Source organism: Salmo salar, chromosome ssa06 (assembly GCF_905237065.1).
Source record: "Salmo salar chromosome ssa06, Ssal_v3.1, whole genome shotgun sequence".
Lineage (NCBI taxonomy): Eukaryota > Metazoa > Chordata > Actinopteri > Salmoniformes > Salmonidae > Salmo > Salmo salar.
The window spans coordinates 55,921,898-55,939,550 of record NC_059447.1 but is presented as its reverse complement, the minus strand read 5'-3'; the positions used below and the strand labels follow the sequence as shown (position 1 = coordinate 55,939,550).

General features: G+C 43.7%; 1 protein-coding gene across 2 annotated transcripts; it reads right to left on the bottom strand.

The window, feature by feature from the left end:
- Positions 1-74: 74 nt before the first annotated feature.
- On the bottom strand, positions 75-16,499 carry taf1b (TATA box binding protein (Tbp)-associated factor, RNA polymerase I, B). 2 transcript variants are annotated; one of them, XM_014204854.2, is made up of 15 exons: positions 16,411-16,499; positions 9,426-9,524; positions 9,128-9,218; positions 8,925-9,022; positions 8,630-8,722; positions 8,230-8,353; positions 7,942-8,116; positions 7,604-7,703; positions 6,487-6,634; positions 6,094-6,265; positions 4,908-4,951; positions 4,049-4,139; positions 3,730-3,800; positions 1,950-2,184; positions 75-531 (listed from the first exon to the last, which is right to left on the bottom strand). In XM_014204854.2, the coding sequence occupies exons 1-15, from the start codon at positions 16,426-16,428 to the stop codon at positions 288-290; spliced, it is 1,803 nt and encodes a 600-aa protein (XP_014060329.2). In that variant the 5' UTR covers positions 16,429-16,499; the 3' UTR covers positions 75-287. The 2 variants fall into 2 exon arrangements, with proteins under 2 accessions (XP_014060329.2, XP_014060328.2); XM_014204853.2 differs by having other exon boundaries at positions 9,426-9,537; positions 16,411-16,451.
- Positions 16,500-17,653: the final 1,154 nt, after the last annotated feature.

Below are 17,653 nucleotides of genomic sequence, written 5' to 3'. Positions count from 1 at the left end.
GCTCTCGAACAGCCTGTACTTAACCTAAAATGTCAGGCATTCCTTAAATGAAAAGAGCTACACAGGGCTACTTATAACATTGTAATAACATAACAGTTTAATATAATTTTAAAATTCCATTTTCATGAACTTCATATTGCATTGTAATCACAGGAGCATTACCATTCATCCTTGGCAATGCAATGAGGCAATTTGTGCCTTTTTTTTTGTACAATCAATTTGCATCGATACAAGAACCATAAATTAATCGACAGTAGTTGTTCCCGATGAAGTCATTCTCTCTTTAGTCACCTAGAACATGTTTTTCTGGTTTGTTTGCGTTTGGGTAGTTTTTTGGGCTGTGTCTTTCTGGGTGTAGCTCTTGCCCTGGGCTGGGACTTGCTGCTCCCGAGGAAGTGTCTCTCCACCTTCAGTACCTCTTCGTATACACAGCCAGGTTTCACCCCCATGAGGAAGGAGAAGAGGTTCAACAGCCACACGTACATCCTGGGGAGAGTGACCTCTACCTCCGCATAGTGGCTCTTACAAAACCTGAGGGGGGGGGGGGGAATAAAACATGACAGAAAAACTGAAATGGTGTTGTTTTAAAGAATATACATGACCCTGGCTCTTTGTGTGCCTATTGCAGTGCAATCCCTGTGAGGTGTGCAGTAAAGGCCAATCTGAAAGAGTTTAACTTTTATGGAGCAATGGAAATGCTGCGAGTAGAACCAAAAAGTTGGCAGATTTGCAAATGGAGTAGGTCTCACATCCCTGTGCATGCGACTATGAACCACTGCTAACAACTAGTGTGTAAACAGCATATGACAGACATCCTGGTCCTCTCATCCAGACCATATTTAAAAACAGAGCACCCGTCATGGACGTTTTGTTTCTATATGTATATTCACAAGTCACATCTCTACATTGTCTGCAAAAATTCTGAAAACTTCTCTAAAGCATTCTTATGCATGCCTACATGCTGGGAAACCCCATAGCCAGTGCTGTCTCTAGCTGAAACTAGGTTTTAAAAAGGGATGGTTTAGATACGCCTTATGGAGAGTGGTACTCTTGTGGGACAGGTTAGAAGGGAGTCGGCCTCCACAACTAAAAGCATAGACCCCAGGTGTAGATTCATGCTGGGTGCAGTTTCCAATCACTATAGGATTCAGCCTCAGCAAACTGAGGACGGTGGATAGGAAAGAGTCGCTTGGTAGATTTGATCAGTGCTGACAGTGAAAACAGGCCTCCAGAGAGAGAGAGAGAACACAGGCCTGCAGTATCAGTATCAGTTAGGATGTTTAGGTGAGGTGATTCAGGGTGACCCCAATAAGGGAAATATTAACTTAGACTCAGATGCAAGACGGGTACACTTCCCGCTCCTGCAAGCTGATAGTTGCGGGATCAACAGAGAAGTTAAGTCTCATGCTTGTTGCAGAGGTCTACGCTGACTCTGCAGTTGACTTTGAGCATCACTGACTCTACCTTTAAGGTTGTTGTTTATTGCAGGTAAGTTGACTGAGAACACATTCTCATTTACAGCAACAACCTCAGGAATAGTTACATTGGACAGGAGGGGGATGAATGAGCCAATTGGAAGCTGAAGATTAGGTGGCCATGATGGTATGAGGGCCAGATTGGGAATTTAGCCAGGACACAGGGGTTAACAGCCCTACTCTTACAATAAGTGCCATGGGCTCTTTAGTGACCACAGAGTCAGGACACCCGTTTAACATCCCATCCGAAAGATGACACCCTGCAAAGGGCAATGTCCCCAATCACTGCCCTGGGGCACTGAAATCCTTTTGACCAGAGGAAAGAGTGCCTCCTACTAGCCCTCCAACACCACTTCCAGCAGCATCTGGTCTCTCATCCAGGGACTGACCAGGACCAACCCGGCTTAGCTTCAGTGGCAAGCCAGCAGCGGGATCCAGGGTGGTATGCTGCTGCAACCGTGTACTGGGCCTTACCTGGGCTTGCAGGCCTTCAGGGCTGGGTGCCAGTATTTTGGGTTGGAGGGCTGGAGGCTTGCCCCTCTCTGCCGGACGCTGCTGTCCAGGGTCTGGTGGTGCAGGCTGGGCCCGTCCCAGACCTCCTCCCCCTCCTCACTCCAGCGGAAACAGAAGCTGGAGGGAGGGGAGGATGGTGGGGGCACAGGGGAACCAGACAGTTTCTGGAAACTCAACTGGAGCTGCTCTGCAATACCTGGAGAGGGAGAAGGAGGGGGAAAAGTGAGGGTGCAGGAAATGGTGAGGAAAAAGGGTGTGGTTAGTTGGTGAGGGAAAGAGAAGGGGAGTAGTGAGATTAGGGTGGAGAAAAGGGAGAGATTAGCAAAAGCAGAATGACACAGTACCAGCCAAGTTTGGACACACCTCATTCAAGGGTTTTTTCTTTATCTCTATTATCTACATTGTAGAATAATAGTGAAGATGTCAAAACTATGAAATAACACATATGAAATCATGTAGTAAGCAAAAAAAAAGTTTAAAATCTAAATATATTTTATATTTGAGATTCTTCAAAGTAGCCGCCCTTTGTCTTGATGACAGCTTTGCAAACTCTTGGAATTCTCTCAATCAGCTTCACCTGGAATGCTTGAAGGAGTTCCCACAAATGCTGAAAACTTGTTGGCTGCTTTTCCTTCACGCTGCGGTCCAACTCATCCCAAACCATCTCAATTGGGTTGAGGTCAGGTGATTGTTGAGGCCAGGTCATCTGATGCAGCACTCCATCACTCTCCTTGGTCAAATAGCCCTTACACAGCCTGGAGGTGTGTTGGGTCATTGTCCTGTTAAACTCTGTGTCTCACAAAGACACGGCAGTTGGAACCAAAAATCTCAAATTTGGACTCATCACATTTCCACCAGTCTAATGTCCATTGCTCGTGTTTCTTGGCCCAAGCAAGTCTCTTCTTATTGGTATCCTTTAGTAGTGGTTTCTTTGCAGGAATTCGACCATGAAGGCGTGATTCACGCAGTCTCCTCTGAACAGTTGATGTTGAGATGTGTCTGTTACTTGAACTTTGTGAAGCATTTATTTGGGGTGCAATTTGACGCTGGTAACTCAAATGAACTTATCCTCTGCAGCAGAGGTAACTCTGGGTCTTCCTTTCCTGTGGAAGTCCTCATGAGAGCCAGATTCATCATAGTGCTTGATGGTTTTTGCGACTGCACTTAAAAAATAATTCAACGTTTTTTAAATGTTCCAGATGTACTGACCATGTCTTAAAGTAACGATGGACTGTCATTTCTCTCTGCTTATTTGAGCTGTTCTTGCCGTAATATGGACTTGGTCTTTTACCAAATAGGGCTATTTTCTGTTTCCCTACCTTGTCACAACACAACTGATTGCCTCAAACGCATTAAAAAGGAAAGAAATTCCACAAATTAACAAGGCACACCTGTTAATTGAAATGCATTCCAGGTGACTACCTCATGAAGCTGGTTGAGAGAATGCCAAGAGTGTGCAAAGCTGTCAAGGCAAAGGGTGGCTACTTTGAAGAATCTCAAATATATTTTGATTTGTCTAACACCTTTTTGGTTACTACATGATTCCATGTGTTATTTTGATGTCTTCACTGTTATTCCACAATGTAGAAAATTATACAAATAAATAAAAACCCTTGAATGAGTATATGTGTGTCCAAACTTTTGACTGGTACTGTATAGGCCAGTGAGTAACATCAGCATGTTTGTGCCAGCTCTGTTTATCTTCTTTATTTGAACAGACTGATATTTGAGTGACACCTACGTCTCCTTTTGAGAACGACCGACTTGTCTTTCTTCGAGGTGTATAGAGGTTTCTGGGCCTTCCAATGCTTTCTGTGGAAATAAATGCAATGGGTAAATACATTTATTCTTTATACTGACATTTGTGAAATAGAGGAGATAGATAGATGAAGGGGGAGACACAGTAACAAGGGTGGACACAGGAATTGAACCCCAGTTTCCGGTGGGGAGCAGTATATGTGATTGAGCCGGATGTGTTACCACTAGGCCACAGTATCTGCACAGCCAACTTTAAAAAAGAAAGAACAGTGAAAGAGCCAGTTAAAAGTGAGGTGTCTCACCTGGCTATGTTGTCCTGCTGTCTCCGTACAGCTGTGGTCAGGGCAGTCTGCATTGTCCTGTACCACCTCCTCAGGTTAAAGCTGTTCACATCTGTCGCACATAAAGAGAGGGATGAGCCAGACAGAAATTTAGGACACTTGACTTTTGCAATGCCCAACTGACAACACTTCCCAAAATAAGGGGCCATTTCCTAACTAGTCGTAAAAAACAGGCTACCACTAGGAACTCGTGGACTTCATTAAAGTCTCGTAAAATCGCCTCTACTTCTTAAGAGAAGTCTGAATTCTCCATCTGCTTTTTAATTACCACAGAAAATAGCAAGGGGAAACTCAAGCGCTTCTAAATCACCCAAATATTTCAGCCCAGCCATGTAACCTACTCTCACTTATAAGCTGTCAAATGGAAGTGAATGAAAAAGGCAGTTAGAAATCAAAGGAATGCAGACAAACAGTACATGCAACATTCCCCGTTCCAAAGACAAGACCACACCTCAATGGCCGCTCTTTACGAAAAACGTTAAATTACAATGTGTAGGACAATAAACTATGATTATCTGTGCGGAAAAAGATAAGATCCTGTGAAATGTTAAACAGAACATAAGAACCAAAGAAACAGCACTTACAGCCTTTAAAGGCATTCCATTAGCTAAAACCCCTTCAGACACGTGTAAATAACTGTTTAATTTATTCCTCTGTATGTACTATGCAGCTCCTTATAGCCTTGGGCCGACTTCACACAAAACTCCTGAGAGATTATTCAGATCAATACTTTCTCAATGATGCAAAATAAAACAATTCCACATCAGCCATCAGGAAGGGCTGGTTATTAACTTATCACACCAAAGTGAGTGAGGTTTACCTGGGTTTTCCTTGTTCTTGTCACTTGCATCATTGGATAAATCCCTAAAAACACAAACAGGAAAACTGCGTTAGATATGAGCAGTAGTAAAACAATCACCAAAGTGCAATATCTTGCATAGGCATAGTGATCTAAACTATTTATGACATTCCTGTGCGACTGTTTACATGACCAGGGACACTCAGACTTGATGTTCCAGTCTACATTGAGCTTCCTAAAGAACATTGTGGTTTCTAGACTGTGGTAAAATGTTGACATGGCTAACAGACTATATAGTGAACTATAATTGCCTACATAGTGTCTCAAAACTACCGGAGTGGTCCACAATGTAGTTTTAAAATCGGTATTATGTACTGTCAATTACTGTTATATTGTGGAGTGAGACCGTTTTTACATTGATGATAGCAAAGGTACATTTTCTAGAAGTTCGAGAGATAATACTGTTGTGTAAACTTGTGAAATTCTCACGTCTCGGGTGCTTCCTCTGGAGGTCGCACCCGACAGTTGCCGCCCTCCGAGCACGGCAGTGTAAACAGAATTGTTTCATTGAGCTCAACATTCCTACAGTATCAATGGTAATAGCAAAGCAATGTTTTTGAAACAGAGGAAATGTGTAGGCTACACATTTTCCTTATATTTGAGACTTATATATTGAGTTAAAACAAAGGCAATTTCAAGTTAATGTCGATACTACCTAAAAATGCTGAGATATGCAAGTCGACATTTTTTAGATACACAAGTCAAACTACATAAGTCAACATCTGTGCGTTTGTCTTGAAGCTGAAATGTGATGTGTACAGACAAAAACTTTAACTGTCTGCACATGCTTGTGAATTGTTGCATTATTCAAGAGTGTAATACGGTTTTGTTGCAGTAATTAAGAGTAATATGGTAGATGTATGAAGAGTTGCTTGGTTAATGTTAGCTAGTAGCTAGCTAGTTGAATAGTTTGCCATACTTAACCTAAACCCTGGCTAGTGGTTACTGTGACATTTACAGTACTTTTGAGCTGCGAAGCAAGAACGTCAACCAAACCCCTTGTCGTCTCGTAACATTCCCGTCACTAATGTGAATTGTAAAGTGTTTGTACATATTATGTAAATTGAAATTGTACCTATAACTATTTGGTGAGAATAAGCCCTTAAAATACACTTCTCTCTCGTGTTAAAACAGACGGCATAGCTACCACTCAGTGTGGTCGTCTAGTTTGAAGAGCAGCTTCATGGCGATGATGATCAGGGCAGCAGCCTGGACATCGTAGTGTGGGAGAAGAGAGTTGGACCTCATGGGTTCAAAGGTCACGGACGACTCCATACCAGCCTTCTCCATAATCCTGCACACCCAGTCATGCAGCTCATCTGAAAGAGAAAATAATACTGGTTGAGTGGAATAACTTGTGTTAAGACTGGAGTTTCACATTGTGTAAAGTCACAAAAAAAGAAAAACTATGCTAGACTAGACAAACTAAACAACTAGACAAAAAAACCCTACTGGTGTCTCCTCTTTAAAAGTGACTGACACAAATGAACCAACGGACAACAAAAGAGTTAAGAGCGTGTTGTTGGCTTGGCAGACCCACCGGGCAGGTTGGCTTCGGTGAGGTAGCGGAGACTGAGCAGGGAGGGGTGCAGCAGGCAGTCCAGGGTGATGGGGGGGAAGAGGGGTAGCTCCAGGAATACAGCCAGGGTCTGGGCCTCCTTGTGCAGGTGGCTGTAAGAGGGGATAGACTAGGGAACACACACACAGAGTTTATTTCATCTTGTCTTCTATGAAAGGAATTCCTTTGGGAGGATCGGGATAAGACTTCAAGACAATATATGCAAATGCAGAGCGGGGCAACAGGTGTATTGGCGTGTGGGGACAAGCAGCAGTTTCTGCTGCACCCGAGCCAACATTCTGATGTCTTCACACACGTTTCAATGAGAGTAGCGTGGTACAGTGGACTGACAACAAAACAAGATAGTAGGTTGTGCAAAACCACATCGGTCGCCATCAGCTTAATGCACCCCCCCGAACACATGTTGTAGTACATGAATTCCAAGCAGTGGATCTGTTGCCTAGATGAAGCTTAACCACATATATAATAACATCAGTAGTACTGCTCATGACTACTTAGGCTTAGACACAGCTGTGTTTCATACTCAGCACGGCCACAACACGAGAGTCAGTGGGCCAACAGGAAATAGTACGGCACGGTACTCATTCTTCTACACTGGGAGGTTGTTGTGGAATGCCTATTAAAACGGTCTCAGTCCAGGGGTGTTAAAAAAAAAAAAAAAAGGGGACAGGTCAAAGCTGATTTTTGTTGAGTAGCTGAATGACTGAAAGGCATTTATGCCTCTGCTACAACAGAAATGGAAAGGCAGCGGTGTGTCCCAGAGGCCATCGTAGCGTTACAGTTTAACTGATAACGATGTTGATTTATTCATGTATAATGAATGCATTTAGAGTCCAGGAGGACAAATGACGGAATCACGATAGGTTGACTGTACTTTCATTTTCCCGTATCTTTTATTCTTGCCTTATTTATTTGTTCCATGCTGTGTGATGCAGAGCGATTACAGTTCTTTTATTTTGTTTCGTATTCCATCAGGGACCACGTTGGACAAAAGTGGAATTGCTTTAACGTGTTATCGCCTAGGTTGTACTCAGCGCATCTTTTCCCCAATAAATCAACAACTAATGTGAGCTCTCACCTCCACTCTGAAGATGAGTGAGTCTCGGCCGTAGAGCTTCATCTCCTCTGGGAAGTCCTCGTAGGCGTTCACATAGGGGATGTGGCCCTCATTCACAAACCTGCCCAGCACAGAGAGAGAGAGAGACTCAATAGGCAGGGACGCAAAGCTTGAGACTGAATGTGAACATTTACTTCCTGTTTATTTATTTTGTTTATTTTTTTTTACCTTTAACCTACATTTAATCCCGGTTTGTCTTAATGAAATCAAACGGTAAAAATGTGTATATATTAAATTCAATACAACTTTGTTCATCTTCTCTTCCACCCATGTTTCCACCATCTCCCCTTGGCCCTGACCTGAGCAGGTCTGCCAGTGTGATGGCCTCTCTAGCCCACAGCAGGGCCAGGTGGCACAGTGCCAGGGTCTTGGGCATGCTCATCAACCCCTGGCTCCTCCTCTGGCGCGGGGTCAGGTACGAGACGGCATCAATAGAACCGGAACACACCGAGGAGGCTCCGTCACTGGTGTAATCTGGGGAGCACGCACACATATTGGAAAACACACACACACACACACGCACGCATGTACACTCACATATATATAGGTCCATTGGCTGTTCAGCATACTTGTGTTGTTTACTGTACCTGAGACAGAGCCTCCTCCACTGGCCCAATCTCCATCCCCGTCTGTCTCAGAGGCAGACGTCATAGAGTCGCTCATCACTGACGACTCCGGAGCACTGTCTGACTCCCCAGAGCCCTGAGAACGCTAGGGAGGGCAACGAGAAAACGAGTGGAAATAAGAAGAAGGGGAGACAGAGACGGACACGCAAAACAGCAACCAAAAGGAGGGTGAAGTGTGTGTAGGTGTACTGTTATCATCTGAGAGCTGCAAACGTGTAACTAAACGTATCCAATCTAAAAAGCACACATTGAGTGAACGTCTCGTCGACCGTCCGCCACAAGGGGGGCGATAAGACAGGGACAAGTTTGTCGTCACTTCATCAGAAAGTGCCATTTTGCTTGCAGTGATGAGAATACTGACCAGTCTAAATTTCCCATCATGCACAGGATTCTTGGTGTAGGCCTGTCGGCTCTTCTGTAAGTACATTCTCCAAAACTGACACAGCACGTCATCCTACAAAACACAGACCATACAAGACACTTACAGAACTTGTCGAGTGTCTTTACGTTGACATTATTTGGTTTTACTTTCCGGTTTCTCAGAGACAGATTCAACGTTTCAATAGAGATTCTCCATAGAGCAGGTGTTTTAGTCCAGGACTACTAGGCTTAATCTGTGTCCGGGAAACCGCCCTTCTGTGCTCCCTCTGACAGACCTTGAACTGTGGGCAGACTCCCATGGCCAGAAGAGCCTCAGCCTGGTGCTTCAGGATGAACTGAAAGCCCTCACACACCATCCACTCTCGCCCTTGCTCTGAAACACACAGCCACAAAGAATTCAGGCACATACAGAACAACCAACAACAAATCAAAAGTATTTGCTTGTAGGAATTAATGACACAGGAGAGTGGAGACCAACCTAGTTTTTTCCTTCTGGTTCCCTTGGAGATGGAGGACACTCTGCTGGCACCAATCATAAAAGTGTTTGTATCCACCACTTCTTTTGTTCTCTGAGTAGAGAATTTGAGAAAGAATAAAAATGGTTGTCCACGTGCGCCTCCCAAATGGCACCCTATTAACTAGTACACTACCTTGACCAGGGCCCATGGTGCCAAAGTAGTGCACCAAATAGGGAATACGGTACCATATGGGATGTAGCCCATGACTACTTCAACATGAAGCAATCTTGAATAGGAGTTCAAATGTTGAGTGCTTACCTCGATGACATTATGACAGGACCTGCAGTAGAACCGACCCTCATCCGACACCCCCCAGTCCACCTCTCCACACTGGCCACAGATTTCGCTGTAGCCCCCCTATAATCAAATCCTATTTTATATGGCACATTATGCATAGTATTACATACACACAGAGACAGACAGAGAATATGGGGGGGGGGCATCAGGTCCATAACATATGAGAGCATGTAGCTAGCTGCGGCAACAATTGTAACGGAGGGCCTTGCTATAACTAATCTGTAGGACCCATTTTGAACTACTTGTGTGGTTGTCGTGTTGTCTATATACTTTGCCTGTCTTTGTATATTCCACTTAAAATTTGTACTCTAGAGGGAACTATATGTTGGGTCAGGGGTCACTGTCACATGTCTACAGGCACACAGGTGACTAGGAACTGTAATCAGGGATGTTGCAGTATGGAGAGAGCATAGACACAGAAATATCAGTCTCATTGTTCTTTCGCCGGTAGGCGGTGAGAGAAAGCCCAGTGGCAGTTGAAGAAAATGCAGCGAGATGGATTATGGCCGACGTTCTACAAATTCTCTCATCGATGAAACATTTAATCTCAATACAGTTTTCTGTTTCCCAAACTAGAATCTGTTACTAACAGAGTGATCAAAGTTGTGTAGACTTTACCCTTTGCCAAAGTTGTAAAAAATGTGCATTGTTTACAAGGAGTGCAAGGGCGAAATTATTAATGGCGCTACACACACACTTCAGAGTAGGCGTTCCCTAAAAGAAATATGCAAATAGAGTGCCTTGCAAAAGTATTCATCCCCCTTGGCGTTTTTCCTCTTTTGTTGCATTACAACCTGTAATTTAAATGGATGTTTATTCAGATTTCATGTAATGGACATACACAAAATGGTCCAACTTGGTGAAGTGAAAGAAATAAAAATGTTTCCAAAAATGTCAAACTGAAAAGTTTGCTATGAAGCCCCTAAATAAGATCTGGTGCAACTAATTACCTTCAGAAGTCACATAATTGGTTAAATAAAGTCCACCTGTGTGCAATCTAACTGTCAAATGATCTGTCACATGATCTCAGTTCTGAAAGGCCCCAGATTCTGCAACACCACTAAGCAAGGGGCACCACTAAGCAAGGGGCACCACTAAGCAAGGGGCACCACTAAGCAAGGGGCACCACTAAGCAAGGGGCACCACTAAGCAAGGGGCACCACTAAGCAAGGGGCACCACTAAGCAAGGGGCACCACTAAGCAAGGGGCACCACTAAGCAAGGGGCACCACTAAGCAAGGGGCACCACTAAGCAAGGGGCACCACTAAGCAAGGGGCACCACTAAGCAAGGGGCACCACCAAGACCAAGGAGCTCTCCAAACAGGTCAGGGACAAAGTTGGAGAAGTACAGATCAGGGTTTGGTTATAAAAAATTATCAGAAACTTTGAACATCCCACGGAGCACCATTAAATCCTTTATAAAAAAAACTGAAAGAATATGGCACGACAACAAACCTGCCAAGAGAGGGCCGCCCACCAAAACTCACAGACCACCAAAACTCACAGACCAGGCAAGGAGGGCATTAATCAGAGAGGCAACAAAGAGACCAAAGATAACCCTGAAGGAGCTGCAAAGCTCCACAGCGGAGATTGGAATATCTGTCCATAGGACCACTTTAAGCTGTACACTCCACAGAGCTGGGCTTTACAGAAGTGGCCAGAAAAAAAAGCCATTGCTTAAAGAAAAATAAGCAAACACATTTGGTGTTCACCAAAAGGCATGTGGGTGACTCCCCAAACATATGGAAGAAGGGATTCTGGTCAGATGAGAATAAAATTGAGCTTTTTGGCCATTAAGGAAAACGCTATGGCTGGCGCAAACCCAACACCTCTCATCACCCCGAGAACAACATCCCCACAGTGATGCATGGTGGTGGCAGCATCATGCTGTAGGATGTTTTTCCTCGGCAGGGACTGGGAAACTGGTCAGAATTGAAGGAATGATGGATGGCGCTAAATACAGGGAAATTCTTGAGGGAAACCTGTTTCAGTCTTCCAGAGATTTGAGACTGGGACTGAGGTTCACCTTCCAGCAGGACAATGACCCTAAGCATACTGCTAAAGCAACACTCGAGTGGTTTAAAGGAAAACATTTAAATGTATTGGAACGGCCTAGTCAAAGCCCAGACCTCAATCCAATTGAGAATCTGTGGTATTTTTTTTAACTTCACCTTTATTTAACCAGGTAGGCTAGTTGAGAACAAGTACTCATTTACAACTGCGACCTGGCCAAGATAAAGCAAAGCAGTTCGACACATACAACAGTTACACATGTAATAAACAAACAGTCAATAATACAGTAGAAAAAGTCTATATACAGTGTGTGCAAATGAGGTAAGATAAGAGTGGTAAGGCAATAAGTAGGCCACGGTGGCGAAGTAATTACAATATAGCAATTAAACACTGGAATGGTAGATGTGCAGAAGATTAATGTGCAAGTAGAGATACTGGGGTGCAAAGGAGCAAGATAAATAAATAAATACAGTATGGGGATGGGGTAGTTGGATGGGCTATTTACAGATGGGCAGTGATCTGCTCTGACAGCTGGTGCTTAAAGCTAGTGAGGGAGATATGTCTCCAGCTTCAGTGATTTTTGCAGTTCGTTCCAGTCATTGGCAGCAGAGAACTGAAAGGAAAGGCAGCCAAAGAAGGAATTGGCTTTGGGGGTGACCAGTGAGATATACCTGCTGGAGCGCGTGCTACGGGTGACCAGTGAGCTGAGATAAGGTGGGGCTTTACCTAGCAAAGACTTGTAGATGACCTGGAGCCAGTGGGTTTGGCGACGAGTACGAAGCGAGGGCCAGCCAACAAGAGCGTACAGGCCGCAGTGGTGGGTAGTATATGAGGCTTTGGTGACAAAATGGATGGCACTGTGATAGACTGCATCCAATTTGTTGAGTAGAGTGTTGGAGGCTATTTTGTAAATGACATCGCCAAAGTCGAGGATCGGTAGGATGGTCAGTTTCACGAGGGTATGTTTGGCAGCATGAGTGAAGGATGCTTTGTTGCGAAATAGCCGATTCTAGATTTAATTTTGGATTGGAGATGTTTAATGCGAGTCTAGAAGGAGAGTTTACAGTCTAACCAGACACCTAGGCATTTGTAGTTGTCCACATATTCTAAGTCAGGACCGTCCAGAGTAGTGACGTTGGATGGGCGGCCAGCGATCGGTTGAAGAGCATGCATTTAGTTTTACTTGCATTTAAGAGCAGTTGGAGGCCACGGAAGGAGAGTTATATGGCATTGAAGCTCGTCTGGAGGTTAGTTAACACAGTGTCCAAAGAGGGGCCAGAAGTATACAGAATGGTGTCGTCTGTGTTGAGGTGGATCAGAGAATCACCAGCAGCAAGAGCGACATCATTGATGTATACAGAGAAGCGAGTCGGCCCGAGAATTGAACCCTGTGGCACGCCCATAGAGACTGCCAGAGGTCCGGACAACAGGCCCTCCGATTTGACACACTGAACTCTCTCAGAGAAGTAGTTGGCGAGGCAATCATTTGAGAAACCAAGGCTGTTGAGTCTGCCGATAAGAATGTGGTGATTGACAGTCGAAAGCCTTGTCCAGGTCGATGAATACGGCTGCACAGTAATGTCTCTTATCGATGGCGGTTACGATATCGTTTAGGACCTTGAGCGTGGCTGAGGTGCACCCATGACCAGCTCTGAAACCAGATTGCATAGCTGAGAAGGTACGGTGGGACTCGAAATGGTCGATAATCTGTTAACTTGGCTTGCGAAGACCTTAGAAAGGCAGGGTAGGATAGATATAGGATGACAAAGATTGCTGTACACCAGCGGAACCCATCCTACTGGAAATGGCTGGTGCAGTTTTGCCTTGAAGAATGGGTCAAAATCCCAGTGGCTAGATGTACCAAGCTTATAGAGACATACCCCAAGAGACTTGGGGTATTGACTTTGGGGGGGGGGGTGAATAGTTATGCACACTCAAGTTCTGATCTTGTTTGTTTCACAAAAAATATTTTGCATCTTCAAAGTGGTAGGCATGTTGTTTAAACCCCCCCCCCTAAAAAACATTTTAATTCCAGGTTGTAAGGCAACAAAATAGGAAAAATGCCAAGGGGCGTGAATACTTTCACAAGCCACTGTACACGCTAGAACGCGCCAATAGGCTCTCGCTAGCGCGTGCTTGGCTCTGCCAACCTCCTTCCTTGTTCTGTTATGATTAATTCACTCCCATTGGAAACGCAGGCTGTGGTATGCGGTGAGATCCAATGTACAGAAGCCGCTGCAGTGTTACAATTGTAAAAAGTTTAGACTTGTGGCAAGGGTTTGTCGAAGCAATAAATATGTTGTAGTTGAAGTGTCAGATGAAGCATATTGCTGTAATTGTGATGGGAATCATGTTCCCGGAGTGCACTGTAAGGATGAAGGTCACAGTAGCTAGGATCAGGGCTACAGTTGAGGTCGGAAGTTTACATACACTTAGGTTGGAGTCATTAAAACTCGTTTTTCAACCACTCCACAAATGTACTATTAACGAACTACAGTTTTGGCAAGTCAGTTAGGACCTCTACTTTGTGCATGACACAAGTCATTTTCCAACAACTGTTTACAGACAGATTATTTCACTGTATCACAATTCCAGTGGGTCAGAAGTTTACATACACTAAGTTGACTGTGCCTTTAAACAGCTTGGAAAATTCCAGAAAATGATGTCATGGCTTTAGAAGCTTCTGATAGGCTAATTGACATCATTTTAGTCAATTGGAGGTGTACCTGTGGATGTATTTCAAGGCCTACCTTCAAACTCAGTGCCTCTATGCTTGGCATCATGGGAAAATCAAAAGAAATCAGCCAAGACTTCAGGAAAAAATATTGTAGACCTCCAGAAGTCTGGTTCATCCTTGGGAGCAATTTCCAAACGCCTGAAAGTACCACGTTCATCTGTACAAACAATAGTACGCAAGCATAAACACCATGGGACCACGCAGCCGTTATACCGCTCAGGAAGGAGACGCGCTATGTCTCCTAGAGATGAACGTACTTTGGTGTGAAATGTGAGAATCAATCCCAGAACAAAAGCAAAGGACCTTGTGAAGATGCTGGAGGAAACAGGTACAAAAGTATCTATGTCCACAGTAAAACGAGTCCAATATCGACATAACCTGAAAGGCCGCTCAGCAAGGAAGAAGCCACTGCTCCAAAACCACCATAAAAAAGCCAGACTACGGTTTGCAACTGCACATGGGGACAAAGATTGTACTTTTTGGAGAAATGTCTTCTGGTCTAATGAAACAAAAATAGAACTGTTTGGCCATAATGACCATCGTTATGTTTGGAGGAAAAAGGGGGATGCTTGCAAGCCGAAGAACACCATCCCAACCGTGAAGCACAGGTGTGGCAGCATCATGTTGTGGGGGTGCTTTGCTGCAGGAGGGACCGGTGCACTTCACAAAATAGATGGCATCATGAGGCAGGAAAATTATGTGGAAATATTGAAGCAACATCTCAAGACATCAGTATGGAAGTTAAAGCTTGGTCGCAAATGGGTCTTCCAAATGGACAATGACCCCAAGCATACTTCCAAAGTTGTGGCAAAATGGCTTAAGGACAAAGTCACGGTATTGGAGTGGCCATCACAAAGCCCTGACCTCAATCCTAGTGAACATTTGTGGGCAGAACTGAAAAAGCGTGTGTGAGCAAGGAGGCCTACAAACCTAACTCAGTTACACCAGCTGTCAGGAGGAATGGGCCAAAATTCACCCAACTTATTGTGGGGAGCTTGTGGAAGGCTACCCGAAACATTTGACCCAAGTTAAAGGCAATGCTACCAAATATTAATTGAGTATGTAAACTTCTGACCCACTGGGAATGTGATGAAAGAAATAAAATCTGAAATAAATCATTCTCTCTACTATTATTCTGACATTTCATATTCTTAAAATAAAATGGTGATCCTAACTGACCGAAGACAGGGAATTTTTACTAGGATTAAATGTCAGGAATTGTGAAAAACAGAGTTTAAATGTATTTGGCTAAGGTGTATGTAAACTTACAACTTCAACTGTATCTAGCAGGTCTATGTGGAGGCAGTGAAAATAGGTGAAAGTGTGAGTAGAGATGAGATGGTAGTGGATGTCCCAGTCTGCAGTGAATGCCATGCAGGGGAAGGATCCCAACGCACTAACAACGAAGGTGGACTTTGTTGCGTTTATAGTGCAAGTGATAAATTGCACTAGTCAAACAAATAAAATGTAAGAAGCTAGACATCATTGTGAAGGAGGCAAATAGATCTCCAGGACTTTACAACCGAAATGTTACAGGGAATACTGAATTTAGAGGTTCCACCTCCCAGTGGGGTTGTTAGAAATTCAGGGTTCGCTATAGACAGGTCGTGGCGGTGTACGCGCCCGTCAGTTGTTTGCGATCTGCGAATACAAACTCGAAGAAAATTGTCTATCTTAGGTTAGTTATAAAAAATAAATCGTTGATACAGTTCTTACTACAGGAGGTTGGTAGCACCTTAATTGTGGAGGACGGACTTATGGTAATGGCTGGAGCGGAATGGTATCAAATACATCAAACATATGGTTTCCGTGAGTTTGATGCCATAATATTTGCTCCGTTTCAGCCATTATTATGAGCCGTCCTCCCCTCAACAGCCTCCACTGGTTCTTACCGTCAATATATTTGTAACTGCTATACGCCTATGGTAAAATCTTCCATTAAGGGGTTGTTAAATGTTTGACCTTACCCGTTAATTCCCTGGTGAATGAAAGATCTGTGTATGAATAACGTTTTGTTTTGCACGCTCTTTAAACATTTTCAATCCAATCTGTGTTTGCTTGTGGCTAAAGAAATGAACCTTTTGCTAGGTTAGATAGCCACTAACGTTACAAGAAAATGTATTTCAGATCAATCTGGCAGGTATAAAAGTTTAAATTAGCATAAAGACTTTAACACGTCCCATTTGTACAACCTACCGTTAGTTCTTCGTCCATTTTCACACACTTTAGTCTGTTTCACATTAGTGAACTCTCACGTGTTGGTTTATTGTGGTGGAATAGGAACTTCCTGTGTGTTACCAATAAATCCACCCGACAGGAATCAACATGGTTTTACTGTGCATCACAAGCACATGTGCAAAAACGTGTTGCCAAGGGGTATACATTCAAAATAATAATAAATACATGTTTTTTTTACTATATCTGAACTACAGAGAACAAAACAATTACAGATATTTAATATCTGAAAAGTATTTTTAGCCTGCTCATTCAGGTGGGTTGCAAGTCCAATGTCTGATGTCTCCCTATAGAGGGCAACATTGACTGCAGGAGAATGAGAGCGTACTGTTTGTTGTAGCTTGTAGTTATCACCTGAGTCATCCATTACAGTAATTGTTGTGATTTTCCATACCTGAGGCCTCTGCTCTATAATTGCCCTGCTTTACTTGATTATGTCATGAGTTGGTGTATGTGTGTGGGTGGCGTTGGTGCTGATTGTACTGTGTGGTGTGACAGGATTGGAGCTAGCACCATGGAAACCACAAGAAAGAAGAAGAGGGTGTGTAGATGGATTCATTGTTCGGTAAATCCATTTGTAAGTATGAGTATAGCTTGAGTCATACATTAAGACATCAGAATTCTTCTTATATTACTCCAGTTAATCATGCCAAGGTCTGTACATACGACCATCTGTCCCTGAATACTCATCAGTGGACGCTGCTGAAGGGAGGAAGGCTCGTAATAATGGCTGGAATAGAGTGTAATGGATGAAAACCATGTGGTTGATACCATTCCATTGAGTCTATTCCAGCCATTATTATCTGCCGTTTTCCCCTCAGCAGCCTCCACTGATACTCATTCACTACTTCCCACAAATCTGAAAGCATTGGATTGGTGGAGGGCTCGAGAGAGTTTCCACCATATTTCTTACACCAGCCATTTCCTTTCAAATCAGTTAAGGGAAGTGAACAAGTGCACACTTTGGGAGAAAGGAGATATAACCGGGACGCAGACACAGGCGTCCACGATTGCTCTGTTGTTTCTGTTGACAAAACAGCAGAGCCATCTGGAGAGTGTTTATGGGGGCTTTGTTATGTTTTTGCAGATACAGAAACTGCGTCCCAAATGGCTCCATATCCCCTATATCCCTCAAACTCAACTCTGGACCTCGAAGACAATTCCACTGCATGTTTTCATTGTTTCCCTCTAATCTGATTTTTAA